Below are 26,973 nucleotides of genomic sequence, written 5' to 3' on the forward strand. Positions count from 1 at the left end.
AAAGATGAAAAGAATTATTGCTTTCTCTTTAGGATTGATTGTTTTTCCTGTGCATCTGAGCGTTTATAAATGATTGTCAATTCTGAACCACGTTTTTCGTCCCCAGGATTTAAGAAAAGAACTTAATGAGATGAATTGCTATCTGCAAGGTGCTCAAAGCTTGTATTTTAAGGCAGAATAGGCTGCCATTTAGTAAAAAACAAATCAGCATTTCTTGGAGATGGTTCAGGTTTACCCCCTTTTTTGTATTAAACTTTGCTATGCTTTACATTTTGTTTGTGAGTTCTTTTATAAATAAGGTTCCTAGCTGGGAGTGTTGCTTCCACTGCTCCATACTGATAACCAAACCATCTTGACACTGCAAATTAAACCAGCTCCGCGGTTGGTGCACATTGATATCTCTTTATTTAGTCCTGGTGGTCTTAATTAATAGGGCTTATTTATGTGCATGGGGAGATTTTTCACATGATTAAAACCCAGTGATATTGGTGCATTTAAAATATTGGTATTCATTTACAGGAACAAATTTGACTAATAAACATTGATTTTTTTTTTTTTTTTAATATGGACTTAAATAATTCTTAGAATGTCTGAGCACAGTTATAATGATACACTCTTTAAAATCAAACAGATTCGCTTCATGTTTAGACTAAAATAAAATAAGTAGTGTTTGACTTAGCAAAGCTTGAGGAAGTGATTCCGTTTCAGACATTTAGGGCTCAATTCTGCTTGTGACAGTTGCGGAGCCACTACAAGTGTGTTACAAGTTTTGTTTATTAAACTGACAGAAGTTGGCATGATAGGGGAAATGAGTTGGTGGTGGGTTATCTGAATCTGGTTAAAACACTTTCAAATTATTGTTCCAGGAAAATATCTGGAACTGACTTGGGTCGGAGGGCAAATGAGACAATGTGCAAGGCCACTTGCCTGGCACAGAGGGCACATCCTGCCATGGTCGAGGGCTGGAGGAACCCAACCCAACCCAGCCATAATGAGGCAGACTTTCGACCACAGGAAGACTTGCCTTTCTGGCAGGCTTTTACCAGATGCTTTATAAAGTAGATTTGCAACTCTTGTCATGCGTCAGGGCATGGCATGTGAGTCTGCACTTGGCCCCTTGTCTTGACACAACATCTGAGAGTGGCTGGAATAGAAATGAGAACATCATTTGCCGAGATGGCACATGTTTTCATTAATATGTAATCTTGCACCTTATAATAGGATAGATAGCAGTTTCAGGATTGAGCCTCGTATACAGTGGGTAGGCGCAGTGAAAATTAATTTTTTTTCATTATCTTGAATGGTAAACCCATCTGCCAGATACAGAGTGGTGCTGAACATTACTTGCTCCATTTTTCTGTGAGGAAACTAATTAAAAGATTATAGCTTCTGTGTTTAATAGTTGTTCAAAATATATTGGTGGCACTGCTTGCCATTCAAATTTCATCATGTTGCAAGCAGCAAAGGGAAAGCATGCTGACACTTCCTGCTCTTTGGGATTCAGTTCAACTCATTCGCTTTCTAATCTGATCTCCCAGGATATCAAATGAGGGCTTCTGTTTGTTAATGAATGCCCAATGTTAAATGAAAGTTAAATGAAACCCAATATCCAGCAGTGATCAGATTTACTTTGTGCAAGGCCCTTCTGGCAGTGTCCCAGAGAACTTGTGTTTGATGTCCAAAGGAGAATTGACTTCTTCATCTGTGTATAAGAGAAATAGTTTGGGCACATTTCAGTGGTTGAATTGACAAGTTATTGTTTCTGTGTGATATTTGTAAATAAAGTCCTCTTAACAAGGGTGCTGAGAAACACTTACTGTTAACTGCATTCCATGCTGTCCAGCTGGAGTGGGAGTTTCCACCCACAGCAAACTTAGTCTGATCTCTTTAAAACCAGCACCCTGGTATCTGGGATCCCATGTTTTCCTCTTGCCACTAAGTGAGACTTTGATTTGATTTGCACTGTATTGCAGTTCTGTCAAAAACTTGCTCTGTCCTAAAAACATGAGAATTAAACTTTACTTGGCATCTTCAAAGAAGAATTTTGCTTTAAATAATAATAGCTCAGCTGTGGTTCATAATTACAAGTGAAGGAGAGGGCTGCATCTCTCAGATTTTCTCATCCTGACTTTTAAGCTACAGTTTCGCTATATAGCTTTAAGCTCCATTTCCACTTGTAGGTGATGTTGCTGGGACAGAGGAGGGAGCTGCAGCTGGCAGAAACCTGAATGTGTGGAGCCCATCTGATCAGTGGTCTTCACCAATTTCAGATAGTCTAAGTAAACTGCTCAGGAAACTAGGTCCAAGACCTACAAAACCCAGGTGGACCGTATTAGGAATGGTGATTTAGCACTGAACATGCTTCCACAGGAATACTCTTCCATTAAGAGGATTTATTTGCAGTCCCAATGAACATTAGCCCCAGTAGAGATTAAACTGTGCCCATGAAGTATCGACGTAAACTGTTTTACTTTCTGTGTCATCTTGTTAACTCCTTTCAGTGAAGGCCAACTGACGGCCTCATGAGGTGAGTGTGTTGCATGTTGAGTGCTACTTATTTGCAAAAACTGTGAAGTAGAGAAGTTAATATTTCATCTTAAATCTCTAAGTGTGGGTATTTAATTACACATTGCAGCCTGGATAGCAAACAAGCCATCTGTCATGAACTGCACTTTTTAGCAAATAATTGTAAAATGTAAGAAGTCCAATACTTTAAAATTGTCCATCTCTTGTTGACTTGCGTGACAGGTGAGAGTTAGACCTCCACTGTTATTTCAGTGCTGTATTTTTCACTGCAGTGATTAATCCTCCTCCTATTCAAACGGGTGTTCCTTCATTTTGTAAGCTTTCACCTTTTTTCCTCTGCTTACATAGGAAAGTAACTTATTAGCAGTAACAAGTTGGGAACAAAGACTTCGGAAATCTGCTTTTGAAATGAAATATTAATAAATGATCTTCCTTCTCTAATTCTGTAAGAAAAGGTTTCAAATTTTCAGAATTATTTCTGCCCTTTCAGAAGAAATTCTTATTGTCCAGCAGTTTTACCAGCTGTACTTTTATAGCATGTGTGGGGTGGTTAGGGACCTAAAGTAACTAAAATGTGATCATACCTGTGACTTTGTGTATTAGGTATGATATTTTTCTTACTGGAATTAAATTATATCTTGATTTCTGCGTTTTCTACTGCTTGATAATAAAAAAATCACAAACTGCCCCTTGGTGTCTTTTCGGCATAGCACCTAGCTTCAGTTACTTCTTTTGAAGATCACTATAGAATGCTCTTTGCATTAGTCCCATCCTTCTGGGAGCAGCTGATCTCCCTTGAAAACAATAGGGCTGTCTTAGGGTAAATTGGAGAGCAACTGGTTGCGAACCTGTTACAGATTTTGTTCAGAAAAAAGTTTTATATCTTGGTCCATTTGCCATGGCACATATTCCTTTCTAAATGACAGCAGTTTTATTGAGAATAAAGGCATTATTTAAGCAAAACTGACAATATTTTAAGAATCCATGACAACTGATCCCAGTAAAACTAGGAGTTAACTTGGATTCAGAAGAGGTGTCACACATAATGAGCCATTGATGCTGAATTCTTTACTTTTATTTTTTGATCCAGTTCTGTGTTCACTTGAGATGATTCATTCTTCCAGTAAGTTCCTTCCAGGAAGGATTCCCCACAATCCTCAGAATTTTGCTCTTTCTCTGTACTATTAAAGTTCTTCTTTCTCTGTTATTACAGTCTCTTTTTGGCTAAGATCCTCTTTGATTCCTCTGGAAGGATCCTTTTAAAAAACGAAATGCAAGAGTAAAGCTGTTTATTACTGATGTTCACAAAGAGAATTGCTCTAGTACTTCCAAAAAATGCAGATTTTCATCTTTTCAACCGAGGAACTTGAGGGCTTGTTAATGAGGTCAGAAGTAGTGCAGCTGTTGCTAAAACGTGTTGCTTTCAAACCTTTACACTGGTTTATGGCAAAGCTTAGAGGAGGCTTTGTGTGAAGGTTTAATAAGAACTTGGAAAACTGTTTCGTAAGCTGATAGGCATAAGACAGTCTTTCCTAGGCAATCTCAAAAGAAACTACTTCTTATTTATCTTGTTTGTGTGTTTGTGAATGCCCTGAGGTGAGGATGAAGAGTTACTCCAACAGGGGACTTCACATAAAGCACTGTACTGCAAATGGTCTAATACAGCAGTCTTCTGGGAAAATTTGGTGGGTGTCAGGTAGGGACGGAGAACGTGAACAGAAGAGCAAATGCCAATTACTTACCCCTTTTGCTACACAGAGCATGTTTTTGAATGGTGTTTCCTAAACTGGCTTTTTTACTTATTCTTTTAACGTGAAATAAAGCATGAAGAAGAGATGACAGAATATACACAGCTCTAACATTGTATGTAAAAGACTGTGTGTAGGACTCAACAGATCTGCTTCAAACACATCAGTAAAGAACATGCAACAGAGGCAGACACCAAATGTAGGCTTTGGGTATTGGAAAACGGAATTATGCACTGACTGGGCAGAGCTGGATGTTTGATCCTTCATGGCAGACTTCTGTGTCCCAATATTGGTTTAGTCACCTCTCTCCACCTGTAACCACCTATTTGAGCCGTGAATTCAGGAGCAAATCAAAGTCTCTGGGGGAAGTAAGTCTGAAAACTCAAAAGTGTTTCTCCACCCACAGACAGTTTCCCTATTAGTTGAAAAAGAGCGTTAATGACAACTATAATTAACATTCTGCCTGGACTTCACTTCCAAGCAGAATGGGCCCATGATTCTTATACTGGGTGGATAGTGTCTCCATCTCTATGTCAGTTTTTTCTGTTGCTTGGAGCTGTCTGCATGGTGCTTGATCACATTGTTCACTTACAGTATGTCTTTTTGCAGTGAAGTGTCTGGGATTAAATAACAGGTTGATCTGGGACAGCTAATGCTTATCTGGTTGGATTTACAGTGGAGGAGAAAGGGTTGAGGAATCATAACCTGATTGCCAAGAGAGGGGACAATGTCTGCTCGCAGTTGTGCTCTTGCTTTATGAAGAAGAGAAGCTGCACTGCATGTAGCAGGATGAGGTGGGCGATGGGTGTTTGAACCACTCCAGCTATAGCTGAAAGTAACTTAGCTGGGGCTTCTTTTTTCTAGCTAAAATCCTGACAAAGTTTTGCTTACACCTGTCAAGGCGCAGGTGCCTTTCTGCCATGCAGGACTTGCTGCCAGAGTGTTAACGCAGTGACTCAGTGATAACACGAGCAGTGGGAGAAGAGTTTTGAGTGTGATGAAAACAAGGATGTGAGTGGGTGTGTACCTGCAAGGCAGTGGTATATGACTGGAGCTAGCGTGGTCATGTCAAGCTAGTCAGCTGGAAACCAGCTAAGAGCTGGTAAGAACCGCCCAAGAGTTGACATGAGCAGTGGCTGAAGCCCATACGTGTGGCTATGCTATAGCCAGTTCAGGTATGCCTGTACAAGGTGTGAACATGCCTTGGATTACACAGCAGATCAGTCAGTGTCTGGATCAAATGCCTACCTTCTCTCCTGGTTCTGCTTTTGTCTTGCTTTGTTCTTGTAAGAATTCAGAAAATGCCTCCAAGGTATGCTCCCCGGCATAAGCCACCTCCTGAAAAGAATTTTAAGGTTAAGTATTTAACTCTGTACACAAAATGTTGGAAATAACAGCATAATCAGCTGGAGGATTTCAGTTCTTTAGACTGACTAAACTCTAGACTTCCGTGCTTAGTTTAGAGAGGTTCCAGCGTCATCTGAAACTCAAGTGTAAAGAAGAAATAGATGTATAACCCTAAGAAGAAAAGGATTTGTATAAAAAACATAACCATTATTGTATAATACCAGTCTGGGATCCTGCCAACTACTGACATCAGTGTCTTTTCTGTGTTCAACAATAAACATTTGCAAGATATTTTGAAGAGCAGAGTCTTTTAAGTGTCCAGCCATGATATTCAAAGCTGTCTAAACATTTTGATGGAAATTCAAATTCTGAAAAAGTACCAGCTGTTGCAGAGCTTGAAAGAACAGGAGGAAGATGAGCAGTGACATTAATTTTCTTATACTTCATCTTAAGTTGGGGGTTTACTGAGGATTTTCTTCTGAGGAAGTTTAATGGAAGAAGCACTTTCAGTTTAGAGCTTTAAAATTCTCTGAATAGGTCTAGGTACCATACTGTATTTAAAGATATCTCTGGAAGTATAAAAGGATCTTGCGCAAGTCTTTTAACAAAAAGTTACAGAAGCTCGTGTACATGACATTGGGAATTGTCTGCTGTTACCTGAGTATATTTAGAAATAGGCAGATGCCTATTCTCACTTACTCCCACTGAGACCAATAATGCTGTGTTACTGTACACCAGTTACTCTTACGCCTGATTTGAGTTCAAAGGACTGTAAACAAAACACCTCCATTCTCTGGCGAATTCACTCAAAGTATACACAGGTTTGATATTTCCGTTCAGTAAGGTATTCTCTTGTAATGAGAAGTGTGGCAGCCTTGAAGTTATTTTTTTATGTTTGCAAGCTTAAGTTTCTTCAGAAAGATTATTTGATTCCTCCAGAGGCAATTAATATTCTCAGATGAGTCTTGATTTTTATCGACTCTGATGATGGCTGGAACAGCAATTTCTGAGGGCCCAAAGACCTGTAAAGCCAGAGAAGCAGCTGATCTCTGCACTGGTTACTGAGGATATGTGTCGATACGTCTCCTTAGAGTAATCAGTGCATAACAGTATGTAAATGATATTTTTCTCACTTAATCCATAGAAACAAATAGAATAATCTTAAATCCGTCTGAAAAACTGCATGTTTTGCTCTTAAATTTGGAGCAGATGATGCAGTGGATGAGTTGTTCATCAGCTTCACAGATGGACCTCGGATGATGCCTGGTCACTCCCTCCTCCACGTAATTCATCAGATTCACTCTCTTGTTCCTTCAGCTCTAGCTATAACTGTTCCCCAGCACACAAACACCCCGTTGGTGCTTTGGAAAACTGGGCACATGCTTAAACGCCCAGCTATAGATCTAGGTCTCTTAGCTCATCCAACTCCACTTAATTCCAGTTAACCTGAAGTGGCTCCCGATTTAAAAATGTTGTTACGTTAGCCACATTTCCCTTGGTTTATCAGGAGCAGGTTCAGACTTCTTTACATGCATTTTGATGTGCTTTCCAGAGCCTTCTGATAGTTATTTAATCTTTAGAATTCCTACTGCTTCTGCGCTAGTGTTCAATTCACCCTTAGTTCTTAATGCGAAGGATCGGTAGAGGTAATTGGAAAGTTCATGTGTTTGTGTTTCTAACACTAGCAAAATACTGAAGGCTAGAAAAGATGTCTGTGTGAAATCAAGGTTGCATTAGGTGTTGTTGGACTGTATATATTTCCTGTTCCTCTTTTTCTTCATTCTGAACATACCAGTTTCTCTTCGGCTCCAAGCCCCTTCTATCGCTCTTTTTATGGCCAGAATAAGGGTGTAGGGATTGTAATTTTGGGGCAGTGCCTATACAGTGAAACACAGTAGATACTCTGAGCCTTGGCACATTGTGATATCACATTTGTATCCTGTGCTCTAACTTTGGTTAACATCTAGAAAAGGACAAGTATATGTGGGAGAATTCCTGGAATAACTGCTGGTTGGGTAGGAAATGACTGAGAGCTGTTGCAGTGACTGTGTATTAACAGTTTGAGTGTGTCTCAGATCTTTTATGATTGTCTGTAGTGAGTAAAGATGTCTGTGGCCAGCTAAGAAAGAAGGCCAGAACACTTGGGTCTGCAAAGACTGCAGACATCTACAGGACACCTGCACTGGTAGTCAAGTACAACTTAAAATCTCTGAAGTTGAGGGAACTAGTATAAAAACATGGTGCACAAGGAAAAACTTGAGATTTCAAATACTCTTTAATTTCAGGGTATTTGTAAGTATGAAACAATCCCTTAATAGTTAATGAAAGTTTTTACTGATATTTTTTGACAAGCTGACATTTATTATGAGCATTTAATGGGTTTCTGCTTTTCTGCATAAAGACTAAACATGGTGCGAGTGTGCAGGACTGCAGTTCAACTTATTAGAAGCTGTGCATGCACATCCAAGAGGAAAATCTCTCCCTCAAAGATTAAATGAGGACGTGGGCAAATGTTTTAGAATTTAATTTAAGTTTAGGACTAAGAAGAAAAATGAAAAGCTTGGTAATGTCTTAATTATAACAGTATCTTAGAATTTAATTTTTTTTTTTTGCTTCAGAGATATTTTCTTTTTAATTAGATTATCTACGTAGATGGAGGAATGTAACTATTTAATATTTTGCCTCCTCTTTCAGCAGCATTTTTTGATTATTGTGTAACATAGCTAATGTATTAGGTAGCATATTGTAAAGATCATTGGTCTTGACAACAAATATTTATTCCAGTTTGAGGCTGTGATACTGGAATGAAGTAAAATTACTGGCATAAGTATATAGAAGAAAGTTCTGGGATTTGGGTTTTGTGAAAATGTAGAGGATATAACAAGAGTAGTACCAGCATTTTAGAGGCTGTAGTCATACCTGCTCCAGAAACAACTGGCACAGGGTAGTTCTGTGACAGTACATCTCTTGTCATGGTTTGACGTAAAAAGACACTGCAATGATTAGGAGGTATCTGTAAGTTCACTCTGAGTTGAGACTGTTGCTAGAACCCAACAGGCAGATTGGAGGTTGTTAAACAGCAGAATGTAAGGCTGTAATGACTTGAAGGTCCAAGTCGGTAAATGATACACGGGCTCTTGCCACAGCCTCACACTAGGAGAAGACGATAGAAGGGTTTCTCCTCTAATTCAGGTTCTTGACAGCAATGAATCCAATGTTGAGTAGATAAAGACCAAAACTTTCTTGCTTAAAGGACTCCTTTCTCACTGTGACGCATGCATGCAAACACACACACCCCCCCACACACCCATGCACCCACCCACCTCCGTGTGCAGCCGTGTCTCCACGTTCTTCCCCGACAGCCTCTCACCTGGTAATCTGGTCCAGCAGGAAAGAGCCTGAAGAACGGATAGCGATCTAATCCAACGGACAGGATGTCGTTTGCTGTGACATCTATCTTTGCAATGATTATGTCTTTGCGACTTTCATATTGCTCTCCTAGCTCATCCCAGATTGGCAGGAGTTTTCTGCAGCCATAGGACCAAGGGGCATCTGCAAATTTAAAAATAAAAGTAGAAGGATACAGCCTGGCAGAAGAGCATGTGCTGGTGCAATCACTGGGACCCATTTAGCTCTTAAAGTTAACACGGTTTTGGATTGCAGTTGTGGTCAGTCTCTACTAGAAACCATTCACCCCTCATGAATTTCATGAGTTTTCCGATAGTGATAACTAGCTATTCACTAATGCATTTCTGATAGCAGTGCTGCTTTAGCTCTGGTTAGCCTTTTATGACTATAACAAACACACAACACTTGTCATATGACTTTGCTGGAGAGGTGTGCCAGATAACCAACGCAACCCAAGTAAGTCTTGCATCATTCCCATGGTGAAATACTTGCCAGAAGCACAAAATGCTTTCTGCGTACTAAAATTAACTGTGTTCATAAACTATGCTATATTTACACTAAAAGGAGGAGTTTGTGGTATGGTGGTGTTTTGACTCTGAGCACTGCACTCATGCAGGTTAGCAAAAAGGCAAACTGCCAAGAACCCAGTATTGCCTTAAATAGCATACAACACAGTTGCAATTCTTCAGTCATGAGAACAATGCTCATACTCAGTTTAGATGGAATTGAAATTTCTGGGGCACTTCCCTGAATACACTACATCCCATTTTCCAGCCTTTCATTTCCAGAGGACTTGGTTCAGTTCCTGCTTAGATCAGTTTGTTCGTGATACTGAAATGTAAAAACGACTTGCGTGAATGAAATGGCTGCAGCCAACAAGGAGGATTGCGGGAACATATCTTTAAGAATTTCTGGAATTCAAGGCAGTACAGCTAGTGGTCTATATTTATGTTAATGCTGCATGTTTGCTCTACTGAAGTAACTAAGGCACAAACTAATCCTTGCTGGCTGGTACAGGGATAGGGCAGTGGTTTCTTGCTGGAAGAAGTCAAGCAGGAAAGCCACTTCCCTTGCAGACAGAGGAGGAAAAAAGGAGTTACTATTTGCTAAACCACAACTCCTCTCCGAGATTTAATCTTACAGCATTATAACCAGACAACCTCACTTAACTCTCCCTCCGTCCTTGGAATACAGCCTGACTCATACTGTACAGCACGCTGTAATGTTCCATTGTACAACATGATGTTCTAGTGTCATTTTGTCTTTCAACACTGAGATTTGATACGGCCTTGACAAATATTTACTTAAGGGATCTAGTGTTATTCAGCGCAACCCTAAGTCAGCAAAGGTATCACAGTGTTTCCATAGATATGACACAAATTTTTCTTCAATGCTTTCATTGCACAACAAAAATTCATTAAGTTCGGCTTCTGTAAAGTGCAAAGACTTGTTTGGTATGTAAGGATGCGCTTTTGTTTTTCACTTCCAATTGATCATGTTAAAGCAACTTAAAATCTGAATACAACAATAACACTTACAAAACATAACAAACACAGTCATGGTCTTATTGAAGACAATCCTGTTGAAATTCTTCCCAACAAGCACTTTGACAGGCGTCTTGTCCCAGTCCTTTGGAATTTCTTCACTAGAGAGATGTTGCTAAGCAGAAACATAAACGCTGCTGTGAAAGTGCAGGGAGCATTGAGAAACTGTACTTCAGCTGAAGTTAATGTGAGACCGATGGGATGTTTCTCTACCTAATGTGCACTATTACTGTACATTATTTTTTATATCTCTACATCCTAGCCAGCCTTCATGTGCTATCACCTTCTCTCCCTTCAGCGGGGAGCTGGGGTCTCGCACCCCTGCGTAGTTGGTAGTCGGAATTACTTGTCCCTCTCTTCAATACAAACTCCATAGTAGATTGTCTGAAAATGAGCCTTTGGAACACATTTGCATTCATTGTCCTAAATTCTTGTTGCCCAGTGTTCAGAAGCTAGACTACTGAAAAGCTTACCTATTGTGGGCTCTCAATAGTGATGTAAAACTCACAAGAAAGTATGCATTGCTGCTTAAATCCTGCCTTCACCACGAATCACAGTCCCCACGACTCCTACAATTTACAGTATATTAGCTGGCAATTTCTTTTCTTTTACACCACAGCGCAGTAGTAGAAAGGCACACATTCTGTTCCCTGGTGGGAGTGTGCCGCTCAAGCAGATTTTGGTGGAGGAGACATCCCCACCTCTTCTGTCCTCATACCCCCCTCCAACATGGAAATCAGGATCTACTACTCAAATCTCTTAAATTCTGCCTGCTGTCAGACTGACTACTTCATCTTTTCTCCTCGTGATGGAAACAAAAGTAAATGACCCTGAGGAGCACTGAATAAGCAAAACATTTTAATGTATTTTTCACGTGAGCGTGGAGGATGATGCCTCATTATGACAACAAATACTGTATTTACCATTGGGAATGATCCCTCCTGTGAAAATGCACTCTGCTAAACTTGCTTACAACAAATACCAAATCTTACTCCATTCTGAAACTGTCAATTTTCTATTTACTGGACTTCTCTGTAACCTCAAAATCCATTGCAATCATTATTTGCATCTCTCCCAACTAAGGGAGTGAAATATCTCCATTATAGTATTGGAAAGATTGAGACCTAGGGAGTTTGTAAACCACTAAAATACATCAGCTGAAATCAACTAAAGTATTGGGCCATAAATGATTAATCCCGTTTTTACATAGGAGGACTGGAGAACTTTCTAGTCCACGTCAGTTGTTAAATACAGAGGAATGCACTGTCAGCGACTGTAGATGAATGCATCAGAGCAAGAGTAAATTAATAAACTGATGATTGGAACAGCACACTGTTCTAATTAAAAAAGGGATGTTTTGCAAATTTGTTAGTGTTTTAGCTGCTGTAGTAGAGAAGCGTCTCATTAGTAATGGACATACCTTTGCGTTTCCATTTAGGTAGCTCTGGCAAAATTCTTTTAGGTTCTCCACAGTCACCTCGTCTGCAGGCATTTTGTACTTTGCATCGCTTGTCAGATTTAGGATTCTCACGGCAGGAACGTCAACCTCCCTGATGTGAAAATACTCAAAAACTCGTCCGTTCCTTGCTTCATTGGTATCCACCAAGACAAACATTATCTGATAATAAAGAGAGAGTCATGGACCTGGTTGAGCCTTCCAGCTTTGGTTTTGCCATTTTAGAGCAATGGACCATGGAGCTTGGCAGTGGGTAGAATCTAACCTTAAATGCAAGGAATTGTGTAGAAGCATTTTTTGGTCTCGGTCCAACAACCAGCAGCTCTGTGGACTTTATCATACCTTGATCCTAGTTAATAACAAATGCCAAAGCAGCCAAAAGGAACGGAGCTTTTCCCTCTGTCCTTTCACAGTGGTTTGCTATCACCTATTTTAGTAACACGACTAAATTACCTCTCAAAGCTCTTATTGCTCTTCCTAATAAGTCATAACAGAACAAAAAAGCTGAAATACCTGTAATCCGTATGTCTTTACCAATACTAATATGTGATATTTTATCACAAGGTGACTTACCATTCTTCAGTGTCTCACGTACTTGGGGCAGGAGTAGCACCACAGTGATTGACAATGTAAAACTGAAATACTTCTGTGTCTGACTGCCTAAACCTGTTTACATACATGCAAATGCATGTGCTGCAAGCAAGGCTATGCAGATGCCTTGCAATGTTTCTCAGGTTTTGTAGCTGGTTCCAGCTCTTGATTCAGGCAATACCCCGAGATCCTCATGGCGTTTCTTGGTGGTGGCAGAAATTGCCAGAACCTTGCTAAAACTGTCTTTGGTTGGAAGTTGCTCCTAGAAAGTCATATTTGTAAAATCAGAAACAGCTTTATTGGGAGCAGGTGGAATTAGTGTTAGTTTGTGTGGTCTTTGCATTTTAAAGAATCATTTTCAAGTGAAGTTTATTTTTCAGCTTGTGTCCTTAAGAAATTCAAAGAATAGTTACTGAAACTGTTTTTAAATGTTTTGGTAGTCTTAGAAGATGGACTGACAGCAGTGTACTTTTACAGTAACACTGGTGAGTGTTTTCCATTGATCTTTTGGCATTCATATTTGCAAAGTAGGATTCCGCATTACAAACCTTTCCTCTAAATTCCGCAGCAGCAGACTTGTAGTTTTCATAAATCGCACTGAATGTCTCTGAGTTCGTTGGGGTGAACAGCAGGATGTGATTTTCAACAGGGACATCAAAAATCTTCACAGATGTCTGGGAAACAAAAGACTCAACATCTGTTCCACTCTTTGTGAGCAGAACGGTGAATCAGAGGCTCAGAGTGTCAGTATCATTCAGTTCTGCTATTGCAAATTTTACTTTTAAGACTCCCAATCATTTCCATAACCGTTGGATTTTTTTCATTGTTTTAAAGAAGACAGTGAGAAGAATCAGCAGCTTCTGAGTGTTTTCTCTGTTCCAGGAAAAACCTCATCATTATTCATAGGTTTTTACAGTCAGAAGGGACTGTTATGATCTTCTACTCTGACCTTCTGTGTAACATACACTGAAGAATTAATGCTGAAGATGTGCTGAAAGTAAAAGGCAGTGTTACCCAAGGAGGCCCAACTGCAGCAGCTGCAGGAGCTAGACCTGGTTGGACTACTTCCATCACTTCTGGTGGCATCAGCAGCTTACGTCTCCTTCCCTGCACAGAGCTGCCCTTTTTCTCATGCCACCCATGATTAGCACCAATGGGGTGTCCCCCAGCCAAGTAGGTATTTCCATGTCTTTCCCTTCCTATCTGCACAGTTATTGCTGGTTTCTTCCTTCCTCATCTTTTCCCAGAGGACCCGGTTGCTGCATGGGAGCGGGAGGGTTGGAGCCAGGATAGAGACTGACCTTCCAACCTCCCACCCTACCTAGTTTGCTGCAGAAGCAGTCCAGGCCTTTCTGTTGGCTCCACAGGAGCGAGGTGTTTGCATGTTCAGGCAAGTTCACTGTTTGGCCAGCCGTTCCCTGTCTCCTCTAAGAGACATCTTGCCAGAGGAAAGCATCCTTTGGTCTGGATTAGACCAAGAGCTGCCTGTTGCGTTCTGCTAGTGTTTCTAGATGTGTTTAGGGCTGGCCTAGTCAAACAAGCAAACAAAATTCTCAAACTATAAGGAGCAGAATAGCTCCCTAGGTCTCTTTCTGCATGGATTCCTGTCTGTCCTGTCTTTCTCCTGTGGCTTTTGTTAATACAGTGAAATACACATACCTCAAGATTATATTCGGTGACCAAATCCAAGGTAAAGGTTTTGATTAGCCTCATTAGATCCAGTTTGTTCTGTCTGCCATCTTCAAGCACTTCATTATGCACAGGTTTTCCCTTGGACAAATAGTGAAGTTTGTGAGGTTGTTGGCCTTATCAACTATAGGAGCAAAGAGACTGTCTTTACTCTAGAATGTTGTTCTCAGCTTTGCTATTTTATGATCCTCAGTAACTGAAATTCCATAACTTGTAAAATAAATGTCACAGCTAGATTACAGAACAAGATTATAGCTAAAATTCAAGGTACAGCTGACAGTTTTAATTTGCTCAGTAATCTTCATATACTGAAAGATCTTTTCTATATTTATATACACTATCTGTGACATAGGCTCACTCAGGACGTCCTTGGTCTGACTACTTCATAGCCTAGATGTTGGTGCTACTTCTGTGTAGTTTTGTTCTTGTTGTTGGCCACTTCTTCTGTTATGGATTGGAAGAAAATAAGATTCCTGGCCAAAAGCAACACAAAGGAAAAGAGGTGAACGTCTGCAAAACTTGCTGAACCTGGCAGCACGTGTTGATTAGAACGCGGGTTGGAAAATAAAGCCAGTTTATCCAGATCCTTAACTATAAATTATGAGCCTGAATGTAGGCAGCCAGATTGAAAATACCAGTTGTCCAAAGGTTGCTGTTTGCCTCCTGCTTGTCTCCCTTGTCTGTAAACGCAATATTTTTTGTGTTAAGCTGTTTGAATTTCAACTAGGAAATTATTTAACCTGAAAAATTCCCCAACTGCCTTTCCGTAGCCCAAAGCTGCCATGGCAGCTCACTGCATCTTGCCTGCTAGGCTTGCATTCCTACCTTCTTAAACACAAGAAGGGTGTTCTTTTGGATGCCATAGGTAGCACAGACGTCCTCACTAGCTGTCATCCCGAAAGGCATCTCTGGCACATCTCTTGCTGTCTCACAGAAAACTTCCACACTGTCATTGTGAAGTTCCTAGTCCCAGAAAGAATATTTATTAAGACTGTGTCCTGCATCCTGGTAGGATGTGTAGGAGTGAGAGCTACAGATGAGGCAGGCCCCTAAAGCCTTGTGAGGTAGGGAAGAGAGTGTAATTGTACAGTGGGTATAGCTTGCCATGATTACCTCCAAGGGGAGATCTTCACAATAGGGGTGACCCTAGGAGTGCTGTGACACCACTAGTGCGTTCACCTTTCCAGCTCGTGTCAGCTGGGCTGGGTCAATAGGGATGGTGTATGGTCCCCTATGTCCTTCCTGTGCTAATCTCCTCTGTCCTGCACTCCCCTGGCATTTCCACACTCTCTACACACTTCTGCAGATGGGGAAGGATCATGCCAACAGCTGCTCCCCTGCCGCAGCTCATCTGCACAGCCGACACGATGTGACGGGTTTGAGAGGAGGGTTCTCTGCTTGCAAGAGGACCTGAGTGATGTGTTTGGTGCTTTGACTGAGTGCTCTTCAAGGCAGGGACCTTGACTCCTACATCTGTCAAATAGTCACTGTGCTGTCCACCCTCAAACTAATAGTAAATAAGCATGATGAAAGGCAACAGCGCTTCCAGATTTGATTTAATCAGACAATTATTTCATGCTAGATGAATAGTAATTTATATGCTGAGACCTCCCAACACATCCTGGCACTCACATTTGTGAGCAATCTGTGACTAATAGAAGGCCAAATACAGCTCTTTATATACTTGGACACTATTTTGTTGGCTTCCACCCATTAAATTTCTGACATGCCCTAGATCATGCTCATCTATTGTCATTTCAGCCTCCGAGTGAAATCACGGAGTCCAGTCAAACACATCTGCAGGCAATATCTGCTATCAGCACGGTTCAGGGAACTCTCCAGCATCACTGCGATAGCAAGGGCTTCTCAATCTGGCCCAGCACTGGAAAACTGCCTTCCTTCATAAACGGCTGCAAGCAGATTCCTGCAAAGCAAAATTCTGGGCACTCTTGAGCGTTTTCACAGTTTGTCCTATATGCTGTATGTGTTCACCAGCTCTGTTATTATGGGGCATTTTGGTAATGAATCCTGTTTTCCACATCCATAAAACTTGGACTATCCACAGTAGCCAGCACATTTGGGACCTTATCAGTTCAGGTATGAGTCCAGACACTGTGCTTTTAACTGGGCAGAGAGATACCAGAATAAAAGTCTCTTTAGTTAGAGAAAATCCTTGATTGAATGTTTCAGACATTAAAGATTTCAAGGACACATTGAAAAAGCAGGAAAAAAACTATTCCTATTTTACTGTCTTCTGACTGCATGCCTTGGCAGCTGAAATTTATTTTGCACTATTGTTGTGGTTTAACCCGGCAGGCCGACCACACAGCCATTCGGTCACTGTCCCCCCGCAGTGGGATGGGGGAGAGAAAAAAAGTAGAGAAGAAAAGTAAAACCTGTAGATTGAGATAAAGACAGTTTAATAGGACGGCAAAGGAAGAGAAAATAATAATAACAATAAAAGAATATACAAAACAAGTGATGCACAATGCAATTGTTCACCACCCGCCGACTGATGCCCAGCCAGTTCCTAAGCAGCGGTCACTGCCCCCCGGCCAACTCCCCCCCAGCTTATATGCTGAGCATGACATCACATGGTATGGAATACCCCGTTGACCAGATGGGGTCAGCTGTCCTGGCTGTGCCCCCTCCCAGCTTCTTGTGCACCTGGCAGAGCATGGGAAGCTGAAAAGTCCTTGACTACTGTAAGCACTACTTAGCAACAACTAAAACATCAGTGTCTTATCAACATTATTCTCATACTAAATACCAAATTCATATGGTAGCACCATACCAGCTACTAGGAAGAAAATTAACTCTATCCCAGCCGAAACCTGGACAACTATTTGATTATTGGTCTGTATCGTTCAGCCCCAAATCCTAAGGACCTTATTCAGGTCTGGAAACTAGTAGGAATTTGCTTGAGAAAGGACTACGTGAGTTGGATCACATACAGTGTAATATTTTGACTTCCTATCCATGCAGATTTCTTAGCTGGCAGGAGCTGAAAAACACCGTTAGTGTGATATTCATGGAGCTGTGCTCTGCCCCCCTGAGTTTAACTGAAGTTGTTTAAATCATCAAGTGGAAAGATGAAGAAAAGGCACTCCAGTATATTAGACAATATTTACTGCTTTTTTATAGACGTAAGCAGGAAGGGAACGTTCCTTCACCAGAACAGCCTGCAACTATTGATGCCTATGATTTTACACTGCGTTTGAATAGAAATGCAGTGATCAGGTAATCCTAGATTTTTAGATCAGTTACAACTCTGGGCAGGGATTACAACTTTTTGCATTTGGAGACTCCAGTAGCAGTATAACCCACACCAGCAATGGGTTAAGTCTCTCCAAAGAAAAGGATGGAGTTAAGTAAGGATAGGTAGGTCAATAGTTCTGCCCTCTTCCCACCAGCTACCAAATTTGGGATGGTTTGGCAGAAGCCTTTTCTCTGAGAATACAGGAAGGTCTGCTGTGACCAGGGCTGTGCAAACACTGCTGTAGCATGATGCTCTCAGAAGCTGCCCTCAGAGAGGTAGGTGTCTGTGCCTGGGTACCTATTCAGGAAAAGTGCTGTGGTGTGAGATGTTCTTATCTCTGCCTGGGCTGCTTATCTAGAAGTGTGAAAATGTAGATAGAAACAATTAAATAAAAAAAAATGCAGAGAAAACTGAGGGCCTGGGTTTTTCAGGCAAGTTCTAGGTCTTTTGGATGTGTGGGATTTCGTGGCGATGGCAAGCAGTGTATCCCAAAGTTGGAACAGAAACCAGCCTTTTTTCCAGTGAATTACCGTAAAAAAGCCAATCACTGCCAAATCGTCAGCATGGATGATGGCTTCAGCCTGATCAGTAGAGTTGATTAAAACAGTGCTAGGTCCTGTTCTTCTTTTCACCCATGTAATAAAGGCTGAGGCCTGTCTGACTCCTGTGGAAGGAAAAGAGAGTTAAAATGACCATCAAAATGAATGTCAGAAACTTCTGTGCAATCAAGGTAGAGGCAGTGGAGGTGCACAAGGACGCTGAATACAAATGGACTTGGGCTCCTTAGGACTGAGGTCAAAGCTGATTCAAAGTGGGCTTGGGGCATCCAAATTCAACCTCAGGTTCTAGTCACCATTTAAACTGTTGCTGACTCTAGAAGATCAGTGATGGATCAGTACTGTGTTTTCTGGGACCTCTGCAAATGGCTGTATGTCCAATTAACTGCTTAATCACAGATGGAGATTAGAGATGAGGAAATTCAGACAGCTAAAAAACCTGTTCTGCAAGATTTCATGTGTCCCAAAATCACAGTAAGCTGTAAAGAGCGATTGACCTGAGGTTTAATCCAAAATAACTTCAAACCAATTGCAGATTTTATTGAACTGTCTGTTCAATTAAATTATGTGTCAAAATTGCTCCTTCAGTGCTGCTCTGTGGTGCTGCAGCTTCACTTTCCAGTTTAGACATAAGAAACAAAGCTGAAGTGTCAAAGTTGTCCTTTAAGTCTGGATTGTTCCACCTTTTGGGTTCCAAATTACTGCTACCAGGTTTTACTGAGATTACAGTCAGTCTGTTTATTTGGTAAATTCTCTTCGAGCTTTCAGGAGTTTTAGGAATCTTGAGTCTCTTTAAAAAATACATTTTCTAGCTATCATTTTTTCAGAGGAATTGGAACCACAAATTGAGGCTCAGGAGAAGAAAATCTCAGCTGTAAAGTAGCCCTTTCATCTCTGTGAGTATGACATCCATGTGGGACCAGCGCAAGAGTCCAGCAAAGGGTTAATGAAAATTGTATGTGAAAAAGAAAAAGTCTGCATGCTGTGAAGTGCTAGAGTCAAGATGTACAGTACAAGTGGATTATCAAAGATGCAAGTCCTGGTACTGTGCATTTTGGCAATATGACAAGATCAAAATTGAGTCAGACCATTTTACTGCCATCAAGTCATTTTGCAGCAGGCTGCACTGCAACTGGTTTAAAATACTATTTTTTTTAAGGTGAAGCAGACAGGCATCTGCTCTGGAGTGTATAGGCTGCAGAGAAAAGCACAGAGCAGTATCTAGTGGCCACATAGTGCTTGACTTCTGCTGTCTAAATGCAGAATTGAGCTCTTGCAGCTTATGTCAGCGATATAACCCCTCAGCATATTTTTCATGTGATTAATCTTTCTATTGGGTTGCTTTAAACAGCCTGTGTAGCTTGTTTCTATTGGCCAAATTCTGGCCTTGGAGTTGTAAATGATGATTTTGCAAAGCCTAGGATTTGGCTTTCATGCTATGTCCATTACCAGGACAACCACTCAAAAATTCCCTCTTCCATAAAATATTTGAGTTAATTTCTTGATTTAAGCGAGGTCTGCAGTTTCGTTTGTGGTATGAAGTATACCAAGTTCTGCATGAGAAGTCATTGGGTGGTGGCTGTGCGTTTTCAGTTGCCAGTTCTCAATGGATTAAAAATCATACATGATAGGTGAGATTTTACTAGTTGTTGTACATAAGCATTTACCAGTCAGCAAAATGTAATTTAAGTCATTATTGGTGGTACACGTGCTCTGAACAGTTGATGCTATGTTGTACAAATCACAGAGCAGAAGCCAGTTTCCTGACTTCTTGCATCTTGCTGGTAAGTGTGTCTTAAATAGCAGCTCTCTACTGAAGGGTGACTATGTGCATGTTGTGTTATGATACTCTGCATTCACTGGTTTTCACAAGCATACCTGTCAAATAGGTAAATAAAAGAGGTTTTCTTGTCAATGCTATAGATTTAACCAGAGAGTGAAGGTAGTGCTTTTGCTTTCGTGTATCAGCACCTCTAATAAAAGTTCAGTATGGCAAATCATGCTTTCAGTGGCATTTGTGCAGAAGCTGCTGTTTGCACAAGTCTAGATGATGGGAACTTGTTAAGAAATTCAATAGCAAGGAAGAGCAAGTTACTAAAAATACTGAAGACCAGCTTTTGGCAGCAGCAGCCACAGGAGGCTCAGCAGTTAAAGAAGTCAGAGCACTTGGTTGTGTACAGGCTCAGGAGGCAAACTTTAGGTTCCTTTTTTTGTTGGTTGTATTAAACTTGTGACTCAACTGTATCTGCTTAGAGTACACTAACAGATGCTTGGCCAAGTCATGCAATTTTTGTCAACTCTGTAAAAGTTCATCATTTTAGGGGGGAAAAAAAAATCTTTCTTGCATATATGTTCAGTGAAAGAAAAACTCTAAGGCCTGGATTTCCCAGGATTGCTCATGTCAGTCCTATTCCAATATTGCTGTCTTTGCTTAATAACTTTCCATCAAAGATTTCAGATTATTCCATGGTTTTTCTGAGCCACATATGAGCTCCCTCTGATGGCTAAATTGCAGAATTCTTTTCCTTGGTTTAAGAAGTATACCTGTATACTCAGTGTGAACTTAGTGAATTCACATTTCATTGTTAGATGCACAGAGTATTGCTCCAGCCTGTAGGCATGCTACCTGCGGGAATTGCAGTGAATTAAAAGAATTGCAAACGGAGCAGGTTCGGGACCAAATTCTTGTTTGGTATTACTTATTTATGTTTATTGTAGTAAATGGGAGTAAGTCATCTTGTTGGGGTGATGCTCTGTACTCGATGGAATTATGCCAGCAATGAATTTGGCTGTGCGAACTAAACATACAGTTCAGTTATACACTTGGAAGATGAATTGAAATCTAAGTTCTTGTATTGGTACAGAGGTAATTGTATGTTTAAAACGATGGGCAAAACCAGTTTGCTACCTTGCATATTCTTTATCTGAGCATCTATGTTTTTCTTCTCAGCAGCATAATAGATCGGTATGTCCTGTCATTAAATATCATTATCTTACCAGTGCGTAAGACAGTTTACCTTTGCAGTCTATGGGATCTTCCCTGCTGCCATCCACAAAAAATTTCACAGTAGGAAACTCTTGAATATTAAATTCTTTTCTCAAATCATGGTGGTGTGTGACATCAATTTTGCCAAATTGGATTCTTGGAGCTTCTTTTCTAAGCTGTCGTGCAGCTTCAGCAAATTCTTCAGACAAATTCTGAGATGATTGAGAGAAAGAAACATCTGGAAAGGGTCAACCAAAAGAGAATGGGTTACCTATGCCGCAGCATGAAGCTTTCTAGTAGAGGTTGTTGTGTTGAGTAGTAGCTGGAGGGGTTGAATAAGGTCTTTTATGACTCAGAAATAAATGAGAAATTATCTTTACTTTTTACTACTTTGTGTTTGTTCACCACTCCACATGTCCTTGGACCAGTCACAGTGAAAAACTAGTAGGATTGCAGTAGTCTTCTGTTGGGAAGAAATGACGTGGAATTAAAAAGTAGTTTGACTGACTGACTATGCTGGGTATGAGTTAAAGGGAGGTCGAGGTGGAGTTAGATATTACTCGCATTAAGACTCTCTGATAAGATACCATTTTTGTAAGCACTTCACTGAGGCAAACCTTTGTAATGCAAGAAACTACTTTTCCAGATAAAATAAGGAGGAGGGAAGGAGAGCAATAGAGTATGGCTTTTAGAGACTAGCAGCGTATTTCTGCATGCTGTGCTGTGTGCCAGCCCTTCTCTAGCTCAAATGGCAGTTCTGTGTTGGAGGAAGGAGAAGGGCCATCCTAATCTGGAGTTATAAGTTATATTAACATGAAAAACGGACAAGAGAAAGAAACTAGTCACACATCACTGCTCTGTATTCAAAGTCAAATAAGAGGTAAAGGCCTGGAGCTTTACAGTTTTGCAATTTGAGTTGAAAAGAAAATGAATTTGACTTTCTTTTGACAAAATTGAGATACCCTATCTTGTTAGATTTGTTTTATTACAAAGAGCACAGAAAATTTTTAGTTTTATCAATATACTTTTCAGATAGGAACAGATGAAAAACATCCAGTTAATCTTGATTTCATACATTTATGTGTGTTCTTGTGTGTATATATGTATACTTACACAAGCAGACACACACATGTGCCAAAGCATGAATCTAACAAAGTATCTGTCTTTTGTTCTTTCACAAAATTACAAATGCACTTCTCTACAGCCTACCTGGTGAAGACGTTGCCCAAAATGTGAATGAACACTTCTGTGTAAGTTCTAATAAATGAAAGATAAAACCACTAATCTAACTCAGTGCTGAGTTACATTTCTTGCATTATTCATCATTATCCTTGCTCTGAATCCCAGCCATCAATCATTTTCTTCCACTTAACTGCAAGGAGTGTGAAGAGTAGCATTAAATAATGTTGTTTTCTCAAAATATTAACCTGATAGGCCCTTCCAAATTCTTGTACATGTAAACCCATCTTGGCTTAGGCTCAGAGAAACCAAAGGGGGCACTCAGATATCATGGTACTTCTCTAAATAAAGTAAATGAGCCTAAAGGCATCAGTCCAGAGAGATTTGATCCTAACTTCTTACGAACCTTTTCCCCAACAAGTTTGTAATGTGTTATCTCAATGTGCTCTAGACATAACTGCAGAAAACCATGATATCTGTCAACATAAGAAATAGCATGTCTACTCTATAAAAATACTGCTGTTTCTAGGGACAGCGTGTGTTGTGCCTTTATGAAATATCTTTGCTTAAAATGATTGCAAAGGTATGTGGACTTTTAAATAAAACATGGGGTACCTGCTATGCAATTTAAGAGTGCTGATACGCAATGACTGCATGTGGTAGGGTTAGCCTAGAACAGTTGGACCGAGTTATTGGGCTTTCCAAGAGAAAGGGCTTATTGGTCTGGACAGAGTGCTGTTGGAATATGGAGCAGAAAGCCACAAAGCAAGTAGGGATCCAGCACCTTCTAGGTAATTCCAAGGCAATGTTTTATACCAGAGGCAATTTCAATATAATGACTTTTTCCTAATAACCTAAGGTTGCACAGCTGTTTTACCACAACTGTTTTGGAAGATCAAATGCTTATTACACAGTGAAACGGGACTCTCTTGGGAAGGGGCAGAAGAAATTGTTGGTGAAGTCCAGACACAGAAGCTGAAGCCACTTAGAGGCTTCCCAAATATACAGGGAATAATAAACTTTATGGACATTAGACATGTATGTGGATTGTCTGGTGGGTTTTAGGATCCATTTTTCTCTGAAATATTTCAATTCCAAAGAGATATTTTAAGAATGATTTCTTATCACTGAATGACCTGAATAGGCAGAGTTGCAGGTAACTAGTAATGTAACTAGCACGCTTAGATAATGAGAGTTGGTAGAGTTGTTAGCTCCTGGCTGGAGCTGGGAAAAGTGCATGACTCCATTCCATAAAAAGTAATCACTGCACTCAGAGACCAGGAGAAATCCGAGTACCATTAACCTGATACCTGCGAGACAGAAGTTCAATGAGTGAACAGCCTTCTTCATCAGACAGATAAAAACTGTTTCCTTGACTACCCAGAAAGCATTGTGGAAACATCCATCACGCACCTTTCCCCTGCTTTCCTGCGTGATTAGACTCCTCTTCAGCTTTCCATCAATTCTTTTTGATTCCACTCATTCTCTGTTTGCCTTCCAAGTGCTTTATTTTTCAAGTCACTTGAGTGTTGCAGGAAATCATCACTCCTTTTATTTGGAGCCTTTTCTTGAGTTTTGTTTCGCTTCCTCTGTTTTAGATTTTTATTGACACCGATCGCTTCAGGCATTGGGGTAAGGAAGCAGCTGTTGAAGCTAACACAGCATTACAGGCTCCGGACTCGAGGAGAGCTGAGCGCCAGCGGAGTACGAGGGCAGACACAGAGGAGAGGTAACAGAGTTGGTAGCAAGGTCACCAGGGAAGACATGCGTGGGTGATGGGACGCCCATGTAAACCAGTGCGCTATGCCGCAGCTGCCAGAAGCGAGAGGCCCTTCAAAGGCTGTCAGCTCAGGAACAGCATTGTATTAACAATGGGAGAATGTCGTCATTATCAGTAGTTTTAGTAGTGTGGTAAATAAAAAGAAGGATAACTTAAGGGTTTGTTGAGATTTTAAATTTTTTTTTCTAGATAGTGTTTTTGACCTGTGTTTTGGAAGTATCATTGAATTCCCTCCCAACATCTGTCGTTGCTGTTTTGTGAAGTGTCCTTTTCAAAACAGATGTGAACCTCTAAAGGAGCATCTTAACAGATTGCCACCATTTTATCACGGGTACAGAAGATCCTGAAAATAAATTATCCAGCATCTGAGAACAACTCAAGCTCTTTGGCTCAGATATGGGAAGAATTAAAAAGGGCCACAGAACTATGAGAGTTAAAAGCACCTGTGTGGTGTCCTCTTGAATTTCTACTCTTTCTTTTCTTTTTGATAACAGTTGAGCTGCAACCAGTCACCTTTTTAAATCACTTGCAGGGGGCAGACTGTAGCACCAGTTCTGCAGCCGCTTTTCTCAGACAGTATTGGCAGGTTGTCTTTCTGAGAAGAAGGCCCCACACTGAAGAAGAGCATCGCATTTTTCAGCACCTTCCCTGACAACTAAAGTTTCCCTTGTTTTAAGAACTGCTGTAAGAATGCCTCCCTCTAACGGTCATGTGGAGCAAACCTTATGCACACCCTCATTCCCCAAAGGAAGGGTGTTGGGTATGGGAGGATTGCCACATTTTCCATTTCATGAGCTATAATAAAGTCTACGTATTTGAGAATTTAAATGCATTTTTATATTTTACCAGTCTCATATGTCAGCAACTCAAATTTTGTCCGTTTTGTTTTCCATGGACAACCAGAGAACTAGGTTAATATGAAATCGCATGTACATTGAAAGCAAAGCCGGACAAACTGAAAGGGAATAAAGATTTGTAATCAGACCATCAAAAAATGCTGATTTTTACAGCTCAAGAAGCTAGCAGTCGTCTTCTAGGCAATGTAAAACATTTTGTGAGAAACCAGTCCTGCCTCTCTGAAGAACTTACAGCGTGACTGCATAAGGATCAAGGACAAGGTGGATATCATCACATGTCATCATATCTATTTTAGAGAGTCAGAGTATATTTTGCCCAAAGCCACGCCAAATGGATATGGCAAAAGTGGGAAGAGAACCAGAAATCTTGTACTTTGAGAGACTCTTTCTCTTGAACACATCAATAACTTGAGTAAGCTGCTACTTTTTTTTCATTAGTGCAGCTTCCTGAATTAAAATATTTTGAAATGTGGACAAAGAAAATTTTTGCTGATACATAAATGTGTTTAATGACCCTAAAGCATTCTTGAAGTGAGTATACATGAAAGCATGATGAGTTCCTCCTTCTTTAGCTAATTGCAGTTTCATTCTGCAGTCTATATTGATGGTCTAGTGATTGCTGCAGTCATTGTGAATATGCCTGTTGTCATGCTAAATACCGATTTCCTTGCTGTTAGTTTCTGGCATGGTCAGAGAGTCATTTTAGCAGTCCCACTTTTCATCTTCTGCATAGGCTGCTTTTACAGTTTCACTACAGATACATAATTTTCTCTGTAGAAGACTTGAGATGAAGGGTGGAGTTGTGTTTAACATATCAGAGTGGAAGGATGTTAATCTTGCTGCAGTTGCAGACTTTCTTGTGTGACCTTGAATTCTCTCATTCTCTTCTACAGTGAGATACAGCCCGTAATCTCCTGTGCTGACCTCTGTACTTTTAAACTGAGTTAATCTAATGTTTGCAGTTCACTTGAGATCTTCTGCTATGCAAACATTGAGTTTTATTCTACAGTTTGGATCCTTGAGGATTATTCTACAGTTTCGATCCTTATTCAAAGCATTCAATAAAATAAGCATATGTAAGAGACACCTACATAAGGGACCCATGCTAATCAGTAAGTCTTTGCAGGCAACTAGAACATCATCTAGTGACTCTTGCACCTGTTGGACGTGTGTTTCCATTGTCCTGCTCATTTTTATACGCGTATTTTGCAAACAATGGAAGTGACTCTTTTCAGAAGATTTACTCCTAAAAGACTGACACAGATTTCTGATGAAGCCTACAGGAATGAGGCACCCACGTTCCACTATCTTTCACACTGCACAAGGTTCCTGTAGGAAGCTTAGTTTTAAGAAATACCTGTTCTGGGTGGTTTTGAACTGTTTGCATTCACCTCCTGTGGTGAGGAGACTGCTGTATGCTGAAATCAGTTCTGAGCACAGGAGTGAGTATGATTTGGATGTTGGCTTTGAGTGAGCTGACCCATCTGATCTATATAATTGATTTAAAATCAGTCATGCCTCCCCCGCTTCCTAGAAATCCCCCTTTTCATGAACTATATGTATACATAGGCAGCAATTTCTTGGTTTTTTTTTTCAATAACATCACCTTCAGCTTTTGTGCCTTGAAGAGGAGATGTTTGCCTATTAAATGCCATTACATCAGCATAGATTGTCAGTCACAGGCTGCAGGAATCCTACAGCTGACCCAGTGCCTCACTGGATATACAAATGTTCTGCTAGAAAAGGTAAACATCACTTCGGCATAAATGAGCATGCAAGGTCTGCACTGCTTATGTGCTTGTCCTTAGGTTATCTCCATGTTTATCTAGGAACTGGAAAGGAAACTTTTCACTGGAAAGGATAGGACCAGGCCTTCTCAGAGGTCTGGAGAGTCAAACATTCACTGGGATCTGGGCCTTTTCCTGGATTCTTCTGAGAGGTGGGAGAAAGTGGTGTTAGCATGTGCTCTGTACCCATTTTGTGTTTCCCAAAATATGCCACTAGCCAAATTAAAGGATTGCAGAACTAAAGTTGTAAGGGACTTGG

The 26,973-nt window shown here is 40.5% G+C and overlaps 1 protein-coding gene across 1 annotated transcript in view; it reads right to left on the reverse strand.

Moving 5' to 3' along the window:
• Nucleotides 1-3,499: 3,499 nt before the first annotated feature.
• The window catches only part of PDILT (protein disulfide isomerase like, testis expressed), a 29,617-nt gene continuing 6,143 nt past the window's right edge, over nucleotides 3,500-26,973 (reverse strand). The window contains 10 exon segments of the mRNA XM_075166046.1: nucleotides 3,500-3,782; nucleotides 5,523-5,612; nucleotides 8,992-9,173; nucleotides 10,568-10,688; nucleotides 11,994-12,191; nucleotides 13,169-13,294; nucleotides 14,280-14,390; nucleotides 15,135-15,272; nucleotides 18,099-18,232; nucleotides 21,143-21,349. Coding sequence (XP_075022147.1) covers nucleotides 3,711-3,782; nucleotides 5,523-5,612; nucleotides 8,992-9,173; nucleotides 10,568-10,688; nucleotides 11,994-12,191; nucleotides 13,169-13,294; nucleotides 14,280-14,390; nucleotides 15,135-15,272; nucleotides 18,099-18,232; nucleotides 21,143-21,349 — 1,379 coding nt within the window. The 3' untranslated portion in view covers nucleotides 3,500-3,710.

This window comes from Calonectris borealis, chromosome 16 (genome assembly GCF_964195595.1).
Source record: "Calonectris borealis chromosome 16, bCalBor7.hap1.2, whole genome shotgun sequence".
NCBI lineage: Eukaryota > Metazoa > Chordata > Aves > Procellariiformes > Procellariidae > Calonectris > Calonectris borealis.